Source organism: Glossina fuscipes, unplaced genomic scaffold (genome assembly GCF_014805625.2).
Source record: "Glossina fuscipes isolate IAEA_lab_2018 unplaced genomic scaffold, Yale_Gfus_2 267, whole genome shotgun sequence".
Lineage (NCBI taxonomy): Eukaryota > Metazoa > Arthropoda > Insecta > Diptera > Glossinidae > Glossina > Glossina fuscipes.
The window spans coordinates 208,219-232,580 of NW_023998610.1; the positions used below are offsets into that span (position 1 = coordinate 208,219).

General features: G+C 33.9%; 1 protein-coding gene across 1 annotated transcript; it reads left to right on the forward strand.

The window, feature by feature from the left end:
- The first annotated feature begins 14,642 nt into the window (after window positions 1-14,642).
- On the forward strand, window positions 14,643-15,471 carry LOC119642876. The gene is made up of 3 exons (XM_038042179.1): window positions 14,643-14,891; window positions 15,081-15,194; window positions 15,304-15,471. The coding sequence occupies exons 1-3, from the start codon at window positions 14,643-14,645 to the stop codon at window positions 15,469-15,471; spliced, it is 531 nt and encodes a 176-aa protein (XP_037898107.1).
- The last annotated feature ends 8,891 nt before the right edge of the window (window positions 15,472-24,362 follow it).

Below are 24,362 nucleotides of genomic sequence, written 5' to 3' on the forward strand. Positions count from 1 at the left end.
AAAAAAGTTTGATCAAAAATTGCAAAAAAGTCAAAATTTTTTCTTTAATATTTTTACAAAACTTTTTTGAGTGGGTGAATAAGCCACATTCTCTATTCATGAAACGTAAGTAATGTGTCGTTAAGCGTTAACAAATGATCGCGTTTTGTGTAAATCAATATATAAGTATTAGACAGCGTGCTCCCACACATCATTTTGTACAGAGAAATGTAATGAGACGGAGAAGGGCTCGGCAGCATGGTTCCAACCCCTTACATTAGCTGATAACTTGTTAAGTTTTTTGGATATATTTGCGATAAATACATTTATTACTTATATTGTTGCAGGTGTATTTATGCAAATTTCTCAAGTTTTGAAAGCGGCTTTTAAATACATGTTGGAAACAACTGGATCAATCGACGCTTTGCTGACGCTGGGGATTCGTTCAGTCATGATAGTGGTATTGGTTTATTCATAATTGAAATACACATACGTACTAATAGGAAGTGTATAAATAATACACATATAAAAATGAAAAAAGAACTATAATCGAAAATAAAGGATAAAGGAAGAAAATTACTTCAGATCTGAAAAAGTAGGAAAACGAGCTTTTTCTTTTTCTTGGCGTTGCACGACCTATCATTCTCCATTTTCCATCATAATATTCGGTTTCGCTCTTTTAAAAATTGTGCATTGAATAAAAATTTTTTGTTAGTTGAGTCATGCCTTTCTTTGGATTTGAGGTTACAAAAGTCATGGTTCCGCCTATACGAAGGTGGCCGAATGTGATCCAAATGGTGTTCGTGTGAGTTTTTTGGACCCGAGCGTTCGTGTCGAGGTTTTCGAGCGTGATTTTGTGGTGGTGTTGCAAACTATGTCGTAAACTACCCTAACGGTGCATATAGTTAATTGCGCTTTGTGGTTTGCGGCGGTGTTACAAACCATTTAAAAGGCATTGTATACCCTACCGCATGGGACGTTTGCTGTCTTGCAAACGAAGTGCTAAATTAAGTATACCTTACCGATAGGAAGTTTATAGTTAGTTAATTTAGTGTTATAGTCGAAGTTGATTTATGCAAACCTTTTTTTTGGGTAAAAACTGAACATGTTTGTGTGTTGTATATTCATATTTATATAAATAACTATCACTTTTTTTCCAGTTGTTTAAGTTGTGCAAGTGTATACTAATATTATTATTATTCCTTCCCTGTCGTTAATTGTTTTTTATTCAAGATCACTATATTTAATTTTTTTTTTTTTTTTGTAGCATATAATTCTCAGTCATTGTCAGTTTATTTGAATGTTTAATATCCAATAAAGGTTACTTTCGTTACCAGCGCAAAAATAATCGTTTAGTTATATATTTTGCGCTTGTTTTTTGTATTTGCGATCCTAACATGTTTTGACTCTGGACCTCCTGCCTCTTTAGCACTCGAATTATTAGTCATGGACACTTCAGACGAGATGACCATTCTTAGTACACTTCAAATTATGCACAATACAATACAAGGCATTATCTATTCGCTATTCGACTGGTCTTGAGAAATACGAATCCTGAAATTATATATAAAAAATATTCTTCTTGTTCGCTTTAAACTTTGATTTTATTTGAATTGTCTCTCCTTCGCGAAACTTTTTGTTTAGACATCTTAAAAGATGTCTCTGATAAATCAATGAGAGAAAAAACAACAATCATGTCGAGATTGGTTGACTTTTAGCTAAAAAACTGAACATAAAAAGACAAGTTTTTCATTTTTTGAACTTACCCACGAATTTGCTATCTTTTCACATAAAGCTATCTGTTCTATATGTGGATTATCCATATTCGAACACATAAAGTCATCTAAATCTTCAATTTATGGCGTTAATAAATAAATTTAACAAAACCTGGAATTTGAATGTGATATAAAAAAATAAGAAGACGTTTTTATTTATTCTAAACTTTTTTTTTTAATTCATACTTGTAAATTTCTAAAATAGAAAATATAATACATACAAACATATAATACAAATAAACAAGTGTAGTTTGATCGCAAACAAGTATAGTGTCATATGCATCCACTTTGAAGTGCGACAGAATTATGCTGAATTTGCATAATTCTGTAGCAAAAAAAAGAAAAACAAAAATTTTGTCGCACTTCAACTGGCTGGGTATTGCATTACGAAATGCAATACGATACTAGGCGCCCCAATCAATTAGTGTTTACGTTAGCATTAAGTCACCTGTTAGAATTAAGTATAAATAGTGCACTTCTCAATAAAGAATTTTAATTGTTATCTTACAATTCAATATACAAGCGTTTAATTCGCTAATAAAAACAACAGGCGTTCAACCCGCCTACGATCAAGATTTAGGGACCGTCTCATGCCGAGCTTTATTGGCAATTAATGAGACGGAAAGACTTGGCGTTCTGAAGCCGAGCAGAATAGGGATACACTTACACCTCATCCTTTTTCCAAGTACCCTTACCAGAGAAGGATTCATAGGGAATCCTCCCAAATAATACTGCAACGCATTTTGTCAACACAACACTCTGTTGCAGTAAATCATCTTTACATCCCATGTTCACTTACTTTACATAAGGCAAATAAGACATTTTTTTTTTTTTGAAAATTTTATTTTATTTTTTATTAAATATTTTTTTAAAAAATTAGATCCTATTTTTAAAAATGTATAAAATTTTTTTTTTTTTTTGTATTTTAGTTCTATTAATCTATTTTGATTTTTATTTCATATTGGATAAAGTAATTATGAATGCTCATCACTCTTATTTTAAATATAAAATTAAAGACTGGGATGAAGTGCCGAGGTAAGCTGTGACCTGCGTTCGCAGACATGTCTGTAACATTTCTTCTGTATCTGAGCTCCAATCGTACAGGAATACCCGCTCTTGCATCTTCTGCTGCATGGAGCTTATCTGCTCCATCCGGCGGGTTTCAATGAAACCTATCAAAACGGTGTTGCTCTTCTTGTTGAAGTTCAGTACAGTATTGTTGACTTTGAAAACTTCTTGTAATGTTGGATTTATTTCGACTCGGTATTTATACTCTTTTCTGTACAAGATAATTTGTGAGGACAGGTCGCTGCATTTTTGTGGTTAAAACAAATGCGGTTATACAAATTAAAAAGTTTCTGCGCTAATTTATATCGCCCGTAAAATAGTTTTCAGGCACATGTATTTCAAATTTTTATACAATTTATCCATGAATCAAATCTATGTATACCATATATTGATAATGATATAAATGGTGAAGTTGATAAAATTTTATATAATTAATTCATCGATCATTTTTGGAAAGAAAGTCCTGTGATCCTCATCAATACAAGAATAGTATGCTTTCAATAGATTTTCCAAGTCTCTTGGAACCATTGTCTTTTTCTTTCTTTTTTTATCGCTGAGGAGAATTAACGGATGAATTTAGAGAAAGAACTGATGAGTATGCTGCTATCTTAATGTTATTATGTTCTCTATTTTTCTGCTCTTTTTTTTATTTAAGAAACAAGTTTTTTTCTTTTTCTAATTAAACATTTTCAATATTCTCTTTATTTATTAAATTAAACTTAACAACATTTTGCAATAATATAACATTTTTGAGACCATATCTGTATTTACAACGATGGTAATAACATAAATTTGTTTTTGTATTTGTTCTATACAGATTATCTATATTCGAATATTTAAAGTCATCTAAATTAAGCATGCAAATTTCTTCCCCAATTAGCGTCTTCGCCCATTTCAATTTTTCAAGCGCTTTAACATAATCAGTTAGATTTTGTGTAGACATCTTTAGATATTCTTCAATATTTGTTAACGTTGAGTTGCCATTATCCCATCGCAATCAATGAAAATGACTATACAAGCAGTGGTCCTAGCCGTATCCTTCACCATTAACTTTGAATATTTGAATGGAAGTTGAATTATGAAATTTTTGTTTTGTGAGTCATAGTCGGAGATGCAAACTTCTTTTGGAATAAATTTGTTTGCACTGTAGAAGTCTTGCACATCGATAATGATTATTTCATCTTGACACATTGTTACGAGGTAATATTCTCTAGATAATAAACACACTGTATATATATATATATATATATTATATTATTGCTATTTTATTACACTTTACAATATTTTTCTTACTTCATTTGTAAGGGGTACATAGTCAAATATTTTACCATGTATAATTAAGCAGTGTGCTGATGTATTAGTGGGTATATTACTTGATGCTTCCAATTCAATCCGAATATCGGTTGGTCCGGTTTTAATCGGTTCATTTTGATGTGTTACATCCAAGACAACTCTGGGTGCAAGCATAAGAAACTCATTACGTTTCAGTAGTGGATATGGACCGCGTGAATAATAACTTTGTTGACCTTGAATCTTGAATACATGTCATAGAGTAGAGCGAATTGATTTCGACTAAACCTAAGATTCAAATCATCATATGGATATGAATCAGAATTTAGATGTACCTTTACATTTGTTAAATTGCAATGAGTAAATTTGTTTTGCTATAAGCAGAAACCGCGATCGAACGTTCCATAAAACAATGGCACTTCGTGGAAGTGTGGGATAATAATACATATCCCAAGTTCTGAAGCATGTATTTAACGGTTGGCGGGAACTGATTTGCTTAAAAACTTCCAATTTGTAAGCATCAGCAAGTTAAACATGTGGCGTCTTCCATCTAATATTCAAAATACTTAATCCAATTTGCTCATTTCCCGAGGTAGTTGTAATAGCTTGTTTATCATCTTTAGATCGTAGTAAAATCAAAAATCTGTGGTATACAAAACTTTAAATAAGCGCTCACAATAGTGTGTTCGTCGATATTAAATGATGACCATATTGCATTCAATAGGTTTTCACTCACACGTTTACTCAATGATGTAAAGTTTTTTATTTCCGTTGCAATACCCAAATGACGTGTACGATCAATTTCTATACCGTTAAACTGATATCGAATTTCGTCAAATAGATGCCGCATGCAATTATTTCCTTCCTTTGATGCAGTTCCTTCAACATATAGAAAGCTTTCGCTTGGTGAGACATACAAATCTTGATTTTTGATTGATATACGAATTTCATTATTATTTTTAAATGATTGTAAATACGATGTACAACTGTGATATTCTTTTTTTATAATTGAATTATCAAATTGTGATTTTTGTAGTATGTTAATTATATTACTCATTTTTTTGTTTGCTGGTTATTTTAATTGAAACCCCAAACTATTTAAAAACTCCTGATTAATCCTACCTAGGGTATTAGTAGTTTTGCTTGGTTTTATTGGTTTGTATTTTTTTTAAATATTCTTATTGTCACTGCACGGTGACGACGTCAATGATGATGATGATGATAATTTCTTCGTTGTGTATTGTGTTGATGATGGCGTTGAAGTGAACGTTGAATCATTAAATACATCTTTTTTGTTGAATATTATCATCTCTATTTGTGTGATGATGACGATGGTTTTAAATGCAATCTTATTGAAATTTTTTCTCCACGAAAATTGATTAAATTACTAGATTGATCGACAGCTTTCAAAACAATACAATTTATCGTTCTTGTGTCTCTACAATTTTATAAACTGGACTAACAGTAAGTGAGAACTGATGAAGAGTATGCGCTGATACATTGTTTATATAAGACCCACTAACAATATTACATTTAATCATTACGGTGTAAATTTTTGTTATGTCGATTGTTTTATTTAAATAGTGTTCTATAACTTATTGTAATTTTCTCATACTAAAACCTAATAATGATCCAATCGAGCGCTTCTTATCGAAATAAATTGGATCTATTGTACTCTTTATGTGTGTTTGTAACGTATTATAACTTGCTTGAATATTGCCCTTTCTCAGTCACTTCATGTTATTTACTTCTAATTAAGTCGGTTATACGAGAAAACTCATATGAACCAATAGGAATTGTAATTTGATGGTTACCATTATGAAATAAGTTGTTTTCCCGATCGACATTAGGAATTGAATGAAATGTATCGAAACTTATTAGACCACAAACATAATTTCCATTGAGCTCAATTGCGGGAAAATAGTTTGCGATAAGTAACGAGGAGTTTCCGTTTAAGGTTAGTGTTATTGACATCTTAACGTCCGATGAGCGAATATATTATCTAAGAATATCTCTGATAGTTTTTGTTGTTATTATTACTATTATTATTGAGATATATTGTTCATATTAATCCAAAGTTTGGAGATTGTTTACAGAAGTAATTATACCGATGCACAAGTGAACATACTTAAATCGACTCAGAATAGAGTAAGGTCTGCAGTTTCCTTCTGGGCGTTGTAAAAAAGTTTGGGGTAATGGGTATAACAAATATCTAACATATATTTAAAAGTCTGACGTTACTTGGTGTCACACAAAAATGCTGTATGTAAAGTGCGCAGAATTTCCTTTTTAAATATTTTACAGATGGAAGCAGAGTTACAAAAACTTTTTCGCGGTTCTACTTTCTATGCAAGTACTGGAATATGCTATAGAAGTGGGAGATACTCGTTCGTACGTGTACGATGTGTCGCTCGGACCCTTTTTTGAGAGGACCTTCAATATTATGAAAAGGGTGTATGTGTTGCATTCTTTTGATTGTTTTAAGCTTTTCTAAATAGTTTACTAAATTTTGGAAAAATATCGTCACTATCCTTTTACAGTCAAAGTCAATGGCAGAGGCCATTATAAACGTGGAAGGACGATACAAAATCGTTAGATTTTTTTGAGCATGTGACGAACAGATTCGTTTGAGACTCGAAATTACCTGTATGGAAGTTCCAGATGGTATTATTAGACTTACTTTACATTTTTAGCCACTCGTTCCAGGAAAATCTAAAAAAAGTTTTAAATAAAAAATAAAAACAGAATATATATTGTTTGAAGAATCCCTTTAATAAAATTTTAGTACTCTAAGCTTGGGAAGAACAATACGTAATTAGCCAATTAGTTACGTAATATATTGCTCTTAATCATACTAGTGCACGTAATCGAAAAAGCAAATAAGTGATTACATTCCTTCAAGATTTTACATATTCGCCAAAACGGATTAAACAAATCGTAATTAGTTCGTCATTGTGGTAGCCTTAAAAGAACAGCAGAGAGACCTTACTAGGAACATTAATGTCTATACGTTCAGTTGTAGTGACAACACAATTAAAGGTTCGTTTTGATGATTATTTATTATTGATTATTTTACTTCTTACTTTACTTCCGACTTTACATCTTACTATCTTACTATTATTGATTTTACTGAACTGTGGTCAGTAATTTATATAATAACTTATTATGCTAACTTAAGCAAAATAGTGAAATTAAATTAGGCCATTACTAAAGTTACATGTAAAGCTAGATTGCATTATATTAATTAGGTCATAGCTTGACTTCCAGTACAGGAGAGATCTTAACTAGGTTATAAAGTGTGAACTAAGCATAAATGATCATTGAATTGGTAGATGACGATAAATCGATAATGCTACACAGTCTGCAAAAGGTAAGGCAAAATCCTAACCCTAGTGGCGCAAAGTAAATAATGTGAAATCACCTTGAACAGACTCGAGAAGGTCAACACGGCACTTATAACAAGGAAGCCAGACACCCACTGCGTATGCTAACGTTGGTCTAACTGAAGATGTGTACAAGCTCTCAGTAACATAGGGGTCATGGGTCATCTTTTTATAAAGCCAAGGACGAATTTATTAACCAATACTTCAACAACCATATCAAATTTAAGCATGGTTTAAAAAAAGGAAACGCGAAGTAAGCTGTGAGAACGCGAAATGTCACGAATGCTGCGGTTATGAGAACCACATATAATGAATTTGCGAAGTGTGGAATGGTGAATAGAGGCGGCAATATTCGGACAGACGAATACGATATAATTGGGAGACTGCAAGACCTCACATGTACACAAAGGGCTATGTTAACTTTGAGTAGATGGTCATTGCGTTTCGTTTGATTAAACACCAGCCTGTTAATAAAGCAAATAACGTCACCTCTGGGCCCGCGATTAATAAACCGAGGAAGTTTATTTATTTGTGGAAATAAAGAGTATAAGCGACGTCGATAAGGTGAATTATTCCATCGCTGTTGCCAAGAAAAAAATGAATGTTTCTTGTCGATTGACCTCAAATCTACAGAAATTAGAGCACAATTATTGGGATGAGATGATCTGGGAGATATAATTTTAACTGCAGTGGTGTTGCCGAGAATGCCGCAGTGACTGGACAGTAAGGATCTTATTTTTAATATGTAAGGTTGAGAGAAATGATTGTAAAGTGGATAAGACAGATTTACGGTCTGATATTAGGAATTTCTTTTGAGGTTGAGCACTCGCTAAGCGGATGGCTTCTATAATCGCAAGACATTCAGCCGAAAATATAGTGCGACATGGGTGATTTAAGATGTAATCTTCTATATTAATATCTTGAAACCAAGTGCCGATTGGCCCTCAGTAAAAGTGAGTGAAAAATATTTCCATTTGGTATTGACCAAGTTCGAGTGGTGGTGATGCGCTTCTGTCGGAGTTTCTTTCTGGTAAGAACTTAATTACTGGCTGAAAACATTGAGAACCAAAAGGAAGTTTAACAAGCTATATACACCTCAGAATGTTGAAATTAATAATTTTAGAACAAGAACGAGAAGAATGACGTGGTAGAAGGTCGTAAGTGAAAGGTGATGCCGGATGATTCTCATTAGATAGAGTTTTATTAGACGAACAATTGGCAAAATAAATGAAATCTTTCTTGTATAGTCATAACATTTGCCAATCTTTTCCAAGCCCACGGTGTAGGTAAATTTCATGTCACCAAAAGCCAGACGGACATTGAATTCTGCGTAATTTAAGAATGCATTGGAATGTTGAACGGAACGTTAACAGGAACTGAACAATACAGGTTAGGTGTAACCAAAAAGATAGCTACGAAGGAAGCCAACAAGCCGTAATCCAGTCCAGTCCGTAAGAGACCATCTATGCCTTCTTAATCTATATCCTTAAAAAGGCCACACAAAAAATTTTGAAGTTAACCATAACTTTAGAAAATAAGCACAAATAATTTCTTGGTTACACATTTCGTTGCGTAACAATTATTTTAGAGTAAGTAATAACGACGAAGGATGACTATCTTAAGGTAAAACAAATGGATCAATGGTTACAGATACTGATACAGATAAATTAGTATCCCAGCAATATTCTAAGTCAAGAATGTTGTTAATTACAGTCAAAATGCAGTTAAGCTGGCCAACAACACGAGAATATCGGAAAACGAATTATATGTTAAGGGATACGAAAAGTATATAACGAAACATTGGGTAGACTGAAAGATTCGAGACATGTGTTCTAAATAAACAGGAGTATAAGAGGCAACTTTTTCAATATAATCAATCTTTAAGTTGGACTTACGTCTTCTGGAGCCTAATATCTGCCAAAGCTACCTGAAATATGTGCAAATCTCAGTGCGCTTTATGGTTTAGTATTTCTTCTCAGTTTCTATTGGTCGTTTCTTATCGATAATACGGGAAAGCAACCGAATAAGTTAAGCGACAGTTTCGTCAATTGATCAGGCTTTACTAGTGCGTAGTCTAAAGTAGCAAAAAGTTTTAGTTTGGTCAGAACATAGTTGCGAAGGTTGTTGCTTGCATGTATTCACTTGTGAGCACCTACATAATGTTCAAGTTAGACGATTGCATAAGGACTCAATTCTTATATCTTATAATTGTGGTCCGGCGAAGCAATAACTTTTAGTATATATAAGTTTCTATTCAATTCTAACATGCTACTCCAACAAATAAATTCCATCGATCGAGCGTTAAGTTAAATCAATAGCACAATTTAGTAGTTTTTAGTAGTAATGCGAATAAGACGATGAAAACAGAACATTCCAAACATTAAAATCTTTGTGTATAAACCTCTCTTCTTTTCACGTTGCATTAGAATTTCAGAAATATTTCTTCTATGCCCAAAAAAATGCTCAAATGCGACTCGCACTTTAGTTCGCGCCAAGACCATTCCATTTTATTCGATTTGTGTTTTGTATCTGCAAAGTAGTTCTGCTTTTTATTGAAATTAATGAAAAATCTTCGCTTCTGCGCAACAATTGAGAAGATTTTTCATTTATAACAATGAAGTTAATAAGCAATTTGATGCTGATCAGCAGGCTAAACATTGCAGGGAATTTTAAATTCCCACCTTATAACTGCTGTGGCGGCTTTACCCCATTTCTTGGGCGCTGTAGTATGCTCAGCGGCACCACTCCCATGACTCTGACTCACATGACGCTCTCATGACTCTGACCCACATGAATTTTATGTTTTCTTTGAATGTTTAAAGAATAATTCGACTTTTCAGAAGTTTTCACTTTGTTTATTCATTCTCTTAATTCGCTTACAATTCATCAATAAATGTTGAATCCTTTTAATGATGTTATCATTGCACTGCTTGGAACATAGTTTTCAGGTCAATTTTTGTTGCCAGAAATCCCAAGTGCGTTTTCATACGTAAGGGATAGAGTTCATATGGCTGCATAAAGAATAGTGCAATTTTTTTAAATTTCTCTAGTAAATTGAAAGATTTATTTTTACGAATTTACATATGAGAGTAAGCTCGATAAAATATTTTGCTTTCAGATTCGAAGTAAGATGCCACTTCCTCCAGAGCAATACTTTTTCGTTGGGATATTTCTAGCGTACTGCTGCTGGTTTTAGCTTAGCGCTTAGAAACTTCTCCTAAAGTATATGACTCAAATTTAGCAAATAACAAGCTTCTTAATGTTTTTGGCTTAAGAAACTTGCTACGATTTGATTAAGATAAGTTGTTTACAAATCGGCGGTAGAGTCTACAAGCTTGGTCGTGTTGGGAAAGCAGAGTATTTTATTAAAAAGAGGTTTCCAAACTCACAGTTCCTTATCGTAAGACACTCACACATATGAGCCAAAATAAGAAAACTTTACATTACCCCATGGAAACGGACGATTATGGTTTAGTACATTCTCTTGGTCGTTTTCTTCCCATAATAGAAAAAAATAGCTGAATAAGGTAGAGGACAGACACATTCCTTTTTTATTTTACCTCAATATTGCGGAAAGGTTCAGTTCGGTTGGAATACCGACAATGACTCCAAAACTAATTTGGACTCCAATCGAATTGGAATATATTTTGACTAAAATCGAATAAGTGCAGAGAAACTTACTAAAATTATTTCATACTTTATTGGTTCTCCATTCTATAAGTGAACCCGTTTTGGACTAAATGCGAATGTTGTTTGCTGAATGTAAGTGCATAGTTACAAAATGTTGAACAAATAACATAATTGCACAATTGTTATAACCCTTCTGCCATAGCTTCTCGTAAATATGAATTTTTTTTCCATTCTGACCTGCTACTCCCGCAAATAAAGTCGATTGATCCAGCGTAAAGTTAAATTAATAACAAGTTAGCAGTATTTGTTAACTATCAAAAGTTTCTATATATGTCACTGCAGTAAATCTGGTCCGTCGGCCACAAACAAAGCTGACGATAGCAAAACTTTACAAAGAGCTGACCAGCCAAACTCTCCTTTTTCATGTTGTATATAAATTTCAGGAATGTTTATTTGACCTAGCAATATTTACTCATTGCACGAAGAAAATGAGGGGTTATAACTGAAATGCGCCTCGTACTTTAGCTCGCACCGTTCCTGATATGATTGATAATAATCATCAGAGCAGTTGTGTCGACATTAGCAAACTTTTCCTTTACATCGTCTGAAAGCGCTTAGATATTTTTAGGGAGTTTTTGCTTGACAATCACACGAAAATATTTACGCCGATGAAAAACTAGTGAGAAGAATCAAAGCAAGTTTCCGATTCTTTCAATTTTAATTTACACAGTGAAGTCACAACATTAAATGTTCTTCCTCTAAATTTAACCAACCAGATTGACCTTGCCAATCAAGAAAAATATGATGGTAAAGTCAGGTGATGGCACTTCGAACATGATACCCCGTACCATTAAGATTAATCCTTAAGATGATCTTATCATACGTAAAATATTGAATAAAACACTATAAAAGTAAAATATTGGTTTAAATGAGATTTCAGAGATGTCACTGCCTCTTTGTAAGAAAGAACTACATGGATGCTAGTAATTAAAACAAAGCTTACTGTCTTTTGTACAAGCTTTTGTCTAACTTGCTTTTTTCCCAGAATGACTTGAAATTGATATATCGGGCGCTTTCAGTTATCTGATCTTGATGAACCTTTGCGTATGTCTTTAATTAAAATGACGATGCAATGTTGTATATTCAAATTTTCTACATATTCAACATATTATATGGTGTTTAAAATAAAAAGAATTAGGGAGGGGAATACAAGAAGCTAAATTTATTAATTTTCAATTAAATATAACGGGCGCCACCGCGTGGCCGTCTAAGTTTTTCTTATCAGCCTGTCGATGTGGGTATCAAATAAAAGGGTTGCTAATACACTAAAAAACGTTGAAGTGAATTATGTAAAAAAAATTTGTAATAAGGTTTCATTTAAGTTAATTGAGAGGTCGAAAATAAATATTATCCTAGTCCCTCTTTTGTGGCTGTACATAATATCTTGTGGCGTTTACAAAACAATTTCTTAAACTTAAATTGAAATCTTGAACGTTCTTTGCCCATTTTCAGTAAGCGTTCTTATGCTGGTAATAAATACACAGAGATAAATATGTCTAACCCAAATTGGAGAATGATTGCAGTGATGTTGAATGGTTCGTTTGCAAAAAAATGGGTCTACTTTAAGCCGCTCTTGGCGTTATATACGTCCACACAACCTTAATACATCTTCAGCATAACTGAAAAGTGCAATCGACTGTATATTTAACGTTAATCGGTTGTCATGTCTTGTGCCTATTTCTCTGAAGAATGCTACTCGATTTATAATTGCACTAATAATTTGCACGTTTACTTAGTTTATTTGGTCGTTGTAAGTTGGCCCAGGAGCGTAAGCAATTTGAAAAGCCGCGTATTACTTTCGTTCATTTTGATCACGTTTTGCTGTGAGCTTCCTTCCGTGATCTCTTGAAAGCAATGGTACTTACCCAAAAATTTACAACCAAAAGTTTCCTAGCGCTGGTTGATCGTTGACTTTGCGAATGTCGCTTTGTGTTTAGATTTAATATATATTCTATCAAACTTAAATTTTCTGTATTCATGTCTTACTATATTTATATTTAAATTTCATATTTTCGTTTTATTCCAATATATTAAAGAATGTTAGCATACTTGACGATTTTACGTGTTTGTCTGCTTGTTCATGCAGTTCGCTAATTACTACCCATAGTCATTAACTACTTTCTGCAGTTTAATCCAAAGTGTGTCATCTTTTCTTTGATTTGTTCAGATTGCATTTTTGGATGACATACTTTGCGTTGGATATTGCAACAATTAAACATAGTTTTTTAGTAAAAACATAGTTTTTTAGAATAGCTCTTGTTTACTTTAAGATAATTCTAATTTTTCATCTTCGATAAAGTTTAAGTTGTTTATCAGCGCAAATGATCTTTAGTAATTAATTTTGTCTGATCCTTCTTTTGTTAGCTTGTTGCTGAAGGATAACATATGAAATCAAGCTGAATCAACCTAGTTTGAGCGTAGCCTTTAAAAAAAGTAGACAGCAATATTTCGAGGTTTTCTTTTTGGGTTCTCCATGAGTCCACGATTCATTACTGTTTGCTGCAGTGCAATTAATCAACTGATTCACAGCAGCAGTACCTTGATTACGTTTTTTGGGCTCTCCATTAGCCCACGATACAGTGATATTCGAAAACTTATTTTCAGAGCGTGTAACCCTAGGGACATCTTGAAAGTACGTAATATCAATGAAACATTTTGTTTTATTAAAACGACTAAACTAACCAAACTAGTCTATCGTTTACAAAAAGGAGAGCAGACAGTGTTGATTGCTAGTGCTCTTATTTCTTTGGCCCAAATAAATTAAAATAATAATAGTGGTGGTTGGTGATATTAAAAAGATCTCTATTGAAATACTATCTACGGCGGTAAATAAACTTTAGGTTATACACACGATTCTCTGCCTTAAAGAAGTAAGTTTTATGCAAGTCAATACTGCGACGCAAATATTCCAGATACTTTTTCTACACATTTCTTTGAATTGCGACATCGCTAAGGTATTTATATTATTTGCCTATAATGTTCCTATTCATTTCTGAATAATTTTTGTGCTCGTACACCAACAATAGATGGAGATAAAACCTTACATCATATCTGATTTTCATACCATACAGGGTATATCAAGTTTGCTTGGATGTATGCAGATTATTACAATTTCCAACAAAGAAATTAAATCACTCCAGTTCACATTCCAATGTAATAACTTTGCTAAAAATACATCTTTAGATGGAAGCAAGAACAACAATTATTGGTGTATTATCGCGGCAATTAATTTATAGTAATGAATAATTAAAATTGACTATAATATATATAGATATATCTACATAATATTTTTAATTGTTTTTTGTATATTTCTATTTATGCACACGATAGGCAGATATTACAGTGTCAATTATACCATACTTGCTTAAAATGAAAAATTTCATAACCCTAGATGATAAATAGACCTACGCTCGGGGTAAAATTTGCCAGTAGGATTTTGTGATTTAAAGACAGCGCAATGAATTTTTTGAACGGTTTAGTTATAATAATTGTACTTACATTGGGGTTTGAACTGCAAGCCGCTACTTATCGATTCGTACCAGAATATCCTGAAATATTCGTTGATTGCACCGATAAACCAGGAACGGTCGGTATGGATCATTTTATAGATCCAAGTGAATGGAGTGTTTATTACGATGATGAAGGAATACATTTTGGCGGGACTGGTACTGTTAATTGGGACGTAAAGAAGACTGATCGAATGATGGTAAATAATTAAATAAAAAAAGCTCTTCTGCTATTGCATTTGCCTAAATTTCTACATTAGGGAATTATAGCATAGACGTAGTCATGTATGCTTCAAAACCATAGAAAAGCATTATGTTAGTCTTTCACAAAAATTCTGCAGTCGGATTAGTTAGAGAGTAAAAAATTTTTGTATCTAAAAATTTTTCAGATGGATGCGGAGCTGCAAAAATTTTTTCGCGGCGGTTGGACACAAACCCCATTTTCGGTACGCGTACTGGACTTTTGTAAAGAAATGAAAAATAATCGCTCGTACGTCTACGAGGTATGGTCGGGACACCTTTTTCCGGAGGACCTTCAATGCTATGAAAAGGGTGTATGTGTTGCGTTCTTCAGATTGCTTTAAGCTTTTCTAAACAATTTACTAAATTTAGGTAAAATATCGTCACAATCCTTTTACAGTTAAAGTCGATGTAGAGGCGCTTGTTAACATGGAAGGACGATACAAGTTTGTGACATTTTTTCGAGCTTACGACGAAGAAAATCGCTTAAGACCTGAAGTTGTGTGCGTGGAAGTTCCAGGCGATATTATCAAAGTCTGATCTCTTTTCACCTCTCCTTGCAGGAAAACCCATTTATTTTTATTTTAACAGTTATAATATGAATAAAATAAACGTAAACAAATAAAAGAAACGTGTTTGAAATTTTCCTTCTTTTGACTTGGAAAAATTTTGAAAAACAGGAAAGGAACCGGAATTTTTTGGGACTTTGAAAAAATCAGAGCTGAAACAAAAAAATGTATATATCTTAGGGATCTTGATAATGGTGAACTACATTTTCATATTTCATAATATTCGGCGGGCGTGGCCGGTTTTTTCTATTTCAAGAATGAAAGTGGAAATTTAAATGATTGTGGGTACGAAACAAAAAACCGAGGCAGCAAAAGTGTTCAAAGTTTTTTTTTAGGCAAGTGAGACTTTTGTAGACGTGTTCTTTGAAAACTATGGGTCCTTTCCAAATTCCCTTGCAAACTGGTAGGTGATAGTTTCATTTCTGCGAGTAGGAGAATGTTTACGACAGACATAGCGCAGACGTACGTCCGGGCATGCTTAAATGGATTGAGAAATTGATGCTGATCAAGAATATATATACTCTGTAGAGTATCTGATCCTTCTTTCTGAGAGTTGCACACGTTTTGATAAAACGAATCTACTCTTCATCCTTTGGATTTTGTTTGGCTGTCAGAAGAAGACATTAAGAGCTGGGACATCGGAGTAGAAATTTTCCTGAGTTACAAATATGTTTTTGTTATAAAACGCACGCGAAATAAAATAAATAAAACTCTGAATTGCTAAATTGCTCTCCTATCCTTTTAAAAACCGATTTTAAAAAATCAGTATAACAGGGCTTCAAAATCTACTACGGGACCACAGTTTGGATTTCGTTATCGACAATGTAGACATTTTCTTTTGCCTACTATGCAACAAAATAAACGAATCCCTTTTCGGGCCCGTTTCGATCGAAAAATCCTCTCTTTCCGTAGTCCCCGTTTCTCAATGAAAACCTAAATTTCTTAAGAACAAAAAACCGGCAGTCTAGGAAATATATGAAAAGGGTCTTTACATGGGTTCTGCTTCGTTACTCATAATTTGTGGAGAACAGAAGACTGAAATTATCTAGACTTGCTTTGTGGAGCTTTTACTGATATTTGCTGAAGCAGAGCGTTCCCATGTAGCTTCGTGACGCTTTCTCTAAGGTTTTTAACCCTGTTTTGGCTCTTAGATCTTTGTAATAGATATAAATCTTTGAAAGACTTTTCGCAGAATTCACCATATATGGAAGCAAGTCTCTTGGATCGCTACAATACAAAAATAAATATATATATATATATATATATATAAATACGTATTACAACTTACTCAACATTGAAGGGAATATAACGTTACGATTGTAGGGTTCGGCAATATTTCCGACACTATCGATGATGAACATGCTGACATTTATGTATTTATTTACTTATTTATTTATTTAATTAATTGGTTAATTAAATTCTGCTGTAGAACATGCTATGAGCTAAAATAACTTAATATATAGTATAGAGAAGTAAAAAATATAAATAAAAGCAAAGATAAGATCAATATATAATGTGCACCGGCATTCAACTAAGTTCTATGTTAAGATACAGGGATAACATATTGATGAATGAATGCGTGTTCATTTATACATTAATAATATATACATTAATAAACAAAATCAAATCTAAAGTAATATTTTGATTCAATTTGTTGGTTTGGGAGTTAGTTATGCAATATAATGTTTTTAACCTTATTAACGGAAATGTCGGACCGATCAAGTAGGCGGTAATGATCATTGAGCGGTTTACACTTTGCCCGAAACGGACTGACTAACTCATAACTGGTTCGACATTGTGACAGCTGTAAGAGCACACAGTGTCTTGAAACACTACTAAGCATGTGAATATCAATCAGTTTCAATAAAGCCGGCGAAATACAGCTCCTTTTATTAATTCAAATTCGAAGGTTTCACACAAAATTTCATAACTTTTGTCAAGGGTATGCAAGTCAATGAGCTTAAATCTGTTATTATACGGTGGAAGAGGCAGGGCAGGATCCCATCCTAAACCAGAGCAAATAACAAGAAGGTCCGTTGAACTGACTCCAACGAGTATTCAAAGGTTGGTGTAGCTAAAGATGTATACAAACGCTTAGTAACGTATGGTTCATTGAATTTTTTAGATCATTTTCTTACACACTCTAAAAGGGCTTTATTGACTGAAACTTGTGTATGAATATCAAATTTAAATTTTGAGTCGAAAACAACTCCTAAGTGTTTGTAATTGCAAATGTTTTCGAGGCTGTGACTGTTAATACGATAATGAGGGGGGCAACGTATTACACAACATTGCATACCATAAGCACAGATTCTCAAGATCAGACTAAAGAAGTTTACGTGTTGAGCCAAAGGAGAGGAAAATGTAAACGTCGCCTGCAAACATTAAAACACCGGAATGTTGAATATACTCAGCAAGGTAGTTCATGTACAACATAAATTAAAGCGGACCAAGATGACTGCCCTGAAGCACACCGGAAGTGACGACAATTACTCTGGATTGGCAAGAAACCACCAATACACGTTTGGTGTGCCCAGAGAGCTAGCTACTGAACCAGGCAATCATACCGTTCGTACAACCAAAGTGTTGTAATTTATAGATTAACACACTATGATCAACTCTGTCGAAAGCTCTGGCAAACTCCGTGAAGGTATTATGAGATTGTTTGTGCTTCGGAAATGCTTTGTAAATTGGACTTCAAAACTCCGTAAGATAATTAGAAGTTGATGATATGTTTTAAAAAATCGTGCCTGCTTCAAAGTGTTTGGGTAGTTTGGGTGCGATACTCAATGCATCGTCTAGGCCCGCTTTCGTAAATTGGTAAGATAAAAGAAGTCTTCCAAACCGGTGGAAAGCAGCCTTTTTTCAAACAGCTATTAAAAATCTGTGTAAAGCCAAACCATAATAACTCAGCAGAACGTCGGAGAACAGCAGACGGATTTCCATCAGAACGAGAAAAGTGGGAAGGTATTGAAGTCGCAGACGATACAAATATTTCACGTTCAGAGTAACACAGGGACGGAAAAATTTCATGGTACTTATTGAATAAGAATAGCTTTCACTCGCAGACAGAGTATTTGATGCATGGTAGGCTTCACTAAAAATATCTGCAAAAATTTCAGTGATTGTAGAAGCATCGGAAGATTCCAAATTATAGAAACTCATAAGAGAATCAGATGGCCATCAGATGGAGCCAAATGGTTTGTTATAGAAGTTTCTGACTTGGATCTTTTTCAATATAATCAAGCTCCAAATGGCATTAACCGCTTCTAGAGTCTAACGTAAAACCAGCCGTCAAGACTGCATAAAATATTTGTAAATTTTCTACTTATCCATGCATTGTAGCGGAATTACCTTAGAGAATTTCCTTGTCGACAACGGTGACGTTTTCACATCCTCATTGTATGAGAAGATAAACGATGTCTGCATCCGTTTTTATTAGAAAACCCTCCATTTTCGTAGTTCGTGTCTATACAAATTTTTGTAAAAAAACTAACAGACATCTCGGCGAATATACGAGAAATGGCTGTAAGTATGATTGCCGCAACTGTTCCATCGACAGACCTGGGCTTAATTATCTCAACTCCGTAATTTATTGTCGGTACCTCCGCAATGCTATTCGTTTCTCTTGTGGGTCACAAGGGTTAAAAGTCTTTTGAAAAATTCTTGAATATCAATTTTAATGACGATGGTGATGACTCTCTTGCAAAGCCTCCGTAAAATTCAAGATACTATTTCGATTCCAAAGTTATTCGCTTTAGACGATATTAGTATGCTAGTGTCTTGCAAGCTTTTGATCGGCTTTAGTCGTATGTCCTTAAAACTCCGAGTCTTTTCCTGAAAGTGTGCTTTCGCGTTCTTATGTCATTTTACAAAAGCAGAAGACATCTCGCAGAGAATTATAAAGGCAAGCCCGTTCAGCTGTTCCATCGAATATGTCATACACATTTTCATTTAACTTAAGGATCTACCCTTACTTTTTAACTTGATTTTCAACAAAATCCATTAACCTCTTACAATTCACATGCAATATGTCTAAGGTGTTTTCCACAAGTTTACACAGTGTCATATAGACAGGTTTTGACAAGGTCTCGACAGATTATTAATTTCAAAATTTTACCTTTAAGATTACCCGTAAAACATATGGTTCACGTGTTAGTTTTGTGCAATGAACAAGTAGAGCTCCTGGTAAAAGTCTCTTTTTTTTCTGCTGATGTGTTTTAACAGTTTGTTTTGCTTTCGCTCTATATATATAGTGTCACCGAAAGTCAAAAGTTTCGTTGGATTTGCGGACAATTTTTGTGTCATGGAATCTTTTAGTTTTCATTACGAGGTGGTCCAAAGAGCTTAATGATCCTTGCATTACAAAAAGGCAAAGGTGTTTGAAAGTGGGTTGCTTTTATTATCCTTACCGTCACTTGAGAAACTTACATCTATTCTAGGTATTTCCTTTTTAATCAAAGTTATACATGGTACTAATGACTCACCCGCATTACTTGGTGAGATAAATTTAAATGTCCCTAGCCGCTTCTCTAGGCACTTTGTGTTGATTAAGCCTAGTCAATGTAAATACAATGATGAGCTGTTTAACGCGCTTCAAATTTTTTTGGAGAAAGCTAACTAATGTTTATCACTTATTCTCATTATCGGATTCCTTAAAGTCTATTAATGCAACTTCGCTTAATACGTGCGTTTTACCTATGTCATACTTAAACTAACTTGCATTCTTAAATTCGCATTTTTTTTTATTTCCGAAATTATATGGTGTTGTTAACGTTGTCGGTTGCCAAGCTTAAGCATGTTTGCAATGGTTTAGGGGTTCACTTGCAACCTTGATCTATTCTTGTTGTGGGTGAGCATCTGTGCTAGCTGTTGTACATGCTTTCCTTTTTTTTTTTCTTTTTCTTCTTTCTTATTTATTTACACATGAATGTTTATTTTAAGTTACTTTGTTTTTGTATTCTTTTTTCACATCTTCCTATATATTGTATACTAGTTTTTAAAATAATTAGTGTAAGATTTACTCTTAAAATGTACTTGAATTAATTTTCCTTAGTTGAATTTCATGTATAAGTAAGTAAATAAATAAATAATAAATAAAGAACTAAATAAAAAATATTGTTTGACAGTTTTGTGAACTGCTGGGGAATTAGAAGAACCATAAATGAGCAGAGAGTCTCTTGAAAGTGCGTGTTGAAGTGATTCAAGACGAGGGAAATAATGTCGAGGGCAGATTCCAACTTGCACCTACACAAATCTGAATCAGAACTAACATCGGTCAAACATTTGAAATTTATTCTAGAAGCAGATCTTTTACATTTATTTACAGCGACTCTAGTTTGGCAGCGACTCGATTTCACCTTGATTGGTAGAATCCTTTCGACTCAGAGCATCATTGAAACACTTCGAGAAACTATCAAAGAAACAACCCGCAGAGCTATTGGTTTGGATGGTATTTAAATTCTTACGGATAGCATTGTTAAGCAAAGAAGTTTTAATATTCTGTGGTCCACGAATATGCGAGTGGTTACGGGGAATAGGGTGTCAACGTCAATTAAACAACAACTTCCTAAGATATCGTTAAGGGTCCTCCAGGTACTCAGAGAAATAATATTAAGTGTATCGATCGGAAATCTACGCAAGAAGAGACAAAACCAAAGTGACTAAAACTAAATTACTGCTCTCAACAAAGTCTTCAAATTGTCTTCCGCTTGAATTAGAAAAATGACTGTCCTAATACACATAGCGAACATTAAAATCACCGAATATTAATGCGGACGTGTCGGATCTGAAAGAAAATACACTATCAATTGCAGAATCAGAGGCATTACAATTAGGTGGAATACAATACCTTAAAATCAAAAGCTTCCAAAAGGATGTGTGGATAGTAGAGCTACACGCTTCCATCTGCTCACAATTTTCAAAATTAGGAGCGTAAGAGAATGCAAGTTTATTAGATATAAGGGGCGCTATATCACCACCATAAGAGACGTTGGAAATACGATCAAATATTACCACGTTACAATTTTTGATAGATAATGAATCATAAGGTTTAACAAAGGTTTCAGAAAGACAAACCACGGAGATATCGTTACAAAGATATTGTTCGAACTATTTGGATTTGTCACAATAATTTCTATAATTAGAGTACGAACCAGAAAAGGGTCGTCGATTAAGAATGCTCTTATGAAGGTCGCGAGACAAGAGTGGCGTGGCAGAGGTAATGACAGAGTTTTTTTCATGTTTATGTAATTTTTGAATAAGTTCGGAGAATGGAGGTAGGTTGGAGGAATTGGTAGACTCAATAGTCATTTCATTATCAGAAAAAAGATTGTTTGTAACGGATGTGACTTATATTGCAAGAGACTTTATATTGCAAGAGGAGATGATGATTATAGAATTTATCGTCTTTTTAAATGGAACCGGGACAGCAGTCTCATTCAATTGATTGTCGCCTGCGAAGTCGGTGGAAACAACTTAGGGAAACTTCCTAGAGAAATTGAAAAATTATTGTTTGAATAAGTGTAAGAGCTTCGAAAGAGGGTTTAAATACGCATTCATGGGTTTCGCCACAAGAAAGGCATTGTGACTTTTGTCGCAAGCGGACTCTGTTTGTGTGACCGAAACGTCAACATTTACGGCACCGTAGAATCGGTTGGACGTATGGTTTGATTGGGAAACTAATACCATCTAAACAAATAGGGAGGAGTAAGACATGCTCTGAATACTGAGAGGGACTGTGTATAAAAGCGCACGAAGGTTAGAGTTTCGACCAAATTTATGCAAGATATTAAGTGCAGAAGTTAAGTAAAGATCCGAACTCAAGTAGGTGTTTAGGACAAACAGTGGAGTAAATTTCAAGTTCGGTGAAATCTGAAGCGATGGAAGCAACCCCACAATGTTCACAGAATTCGGATGGAGTTCGGAATTAAACGGTATAAGTATTGTCAAGTGAAGAATTAGTAGCAATAGAATTTGCGGCAGTCGCATTACAGGTGATTAACTTTATTTTTTTGTTAGAGACGAAGAAAGTCACTAAGTTAGGGAAATCATGATTCAAATATCGGACAAGATCGATTATTGGCAAGGAATTATTTCTGGATTGGATAAACCAACAACACTCACTTCTGGTGTGTGCATAAACTATGGCCTTAATGTCCCCACTTTCAAGAGAGATAGTGCGACTTTATGGCCAAACCATAATTCGCAGATTAAGTTTTGTAGATTTGAAGATGGAGAACAGTCAAATTACGAAAGCTTAGAAAGAAGTCGGAGTGTGTGGGGATGCACTTTGCTAGCGTTGCTCCTTTTCCCGAATTGCGGTGTTTCACTTTTTCAGATTTCATCTGGTTTTTTTTTAGATATAATGCACTCTTTCTCTCAATTATCAATGCGTTATTAAGGTATCACTTTTGAACACTTTGACAGAGTTTTTTATCACAATTCAATTTAAAATAATCGTTTTACAATCTTAAGTTGTTAGTCTTTTTAGGTAAACCAATCGGGAAATATAAACGATACATTAAAACATAACTTTATTTCCATCAGTGTAATTGTTTAATAAAGACAGATAATATATAGCGGAAGCATATATCATTTTATCTTAAGAGCCGTCGTCATAAACCAAAAACCCACTATGCGGCAAGGAATTATAAAAATTTCCGTTTGTTTTCTTTTCGCCAGACGCAGCTGACAAAATGAAGACCAAGAAAGGAAAACGCCATTTGCCACAGGATGATGTAAGACACTTTCAAGGATCATCCAACAATTTTTAAGGGAGCGAAACCAAATATTAAGGTGGAAAATGGTGAACGATAGGTCGTGCAATGCCAAGAAAAAGAAAAAGCTATTTTTCCTACTTAGCCAGATCTCAAGTAATTTTCTTTCTCTTTATACATTTAATATATGCGTATGTTTATTTCAATTATGAATAAACCAATGCAATTTCAATGATGTTCCGCGCCTAACAATCAATACCACTATCATGACTGAACGAATCCCCAGCGTCAGCAAAAAATCGATTTATCCAGTTGTTTCCAAAAAGTATTTAAAAGTCGCTTTCGTAACTCGAGACCTGTGCATAAATCTACCTGCAACAATATAAGTAATAAATGTATTTATCGCAAATACATCCACAAAACTTGACACTTTTTCAGGTAATGTAAGGGGATTGGAACCATGTCGCAGAGCCCTTCTCCGTCTCATTACATTTCTCTGTACAAAGTGATGTGTGGGAGCACGCTGTCTAATACTTATGTATTGATTTACACAAAATGCGATCTTTTGTTAACGCTTAACAATACATTACTTACGTTTCATGAATAGGGAATGTGGCTTATTCACCCACTCAAAAAAGTTTTGTAAAAATCTTAAAGAAAAAATTTTGACTTTTTTGCAATTTTTGATCAAACGTTTTTCGTCACCAGATTTTGCTTTCGTTTGTGAGTTATTTTGTTTTAAGGTTTTGTTTTAACTCAGCTGTTTGCAACTAAACAACTTTGCTTGGAATTTATTTTGCTCTCAACTGCCCTTATAAATGAAACTCTAAACAACCAGTGCTAACTTAGAACTGCCAACAGTAATGCCAAACGTAAGCTTTTACTTTCGTGTGATTTGACAGTTATGGGAGAGTGTATTTAACAACTGTTGAGCGTCCAAAAAACCGATAATCATCAACCAGTGCTGAATGCTATCACATACGCGATGCGAAACCAACCGAAAAACGAAAACTTACAGCGATTACGCCACAGCTGTTGTTTTTTGGATTTTGAGAACAACAAATAAATATAAACTAACTTTCAGATACGCGATTAACCTGATGCAAACTAAAAAACATTTTTACATGTTATGTATGAAACCTTG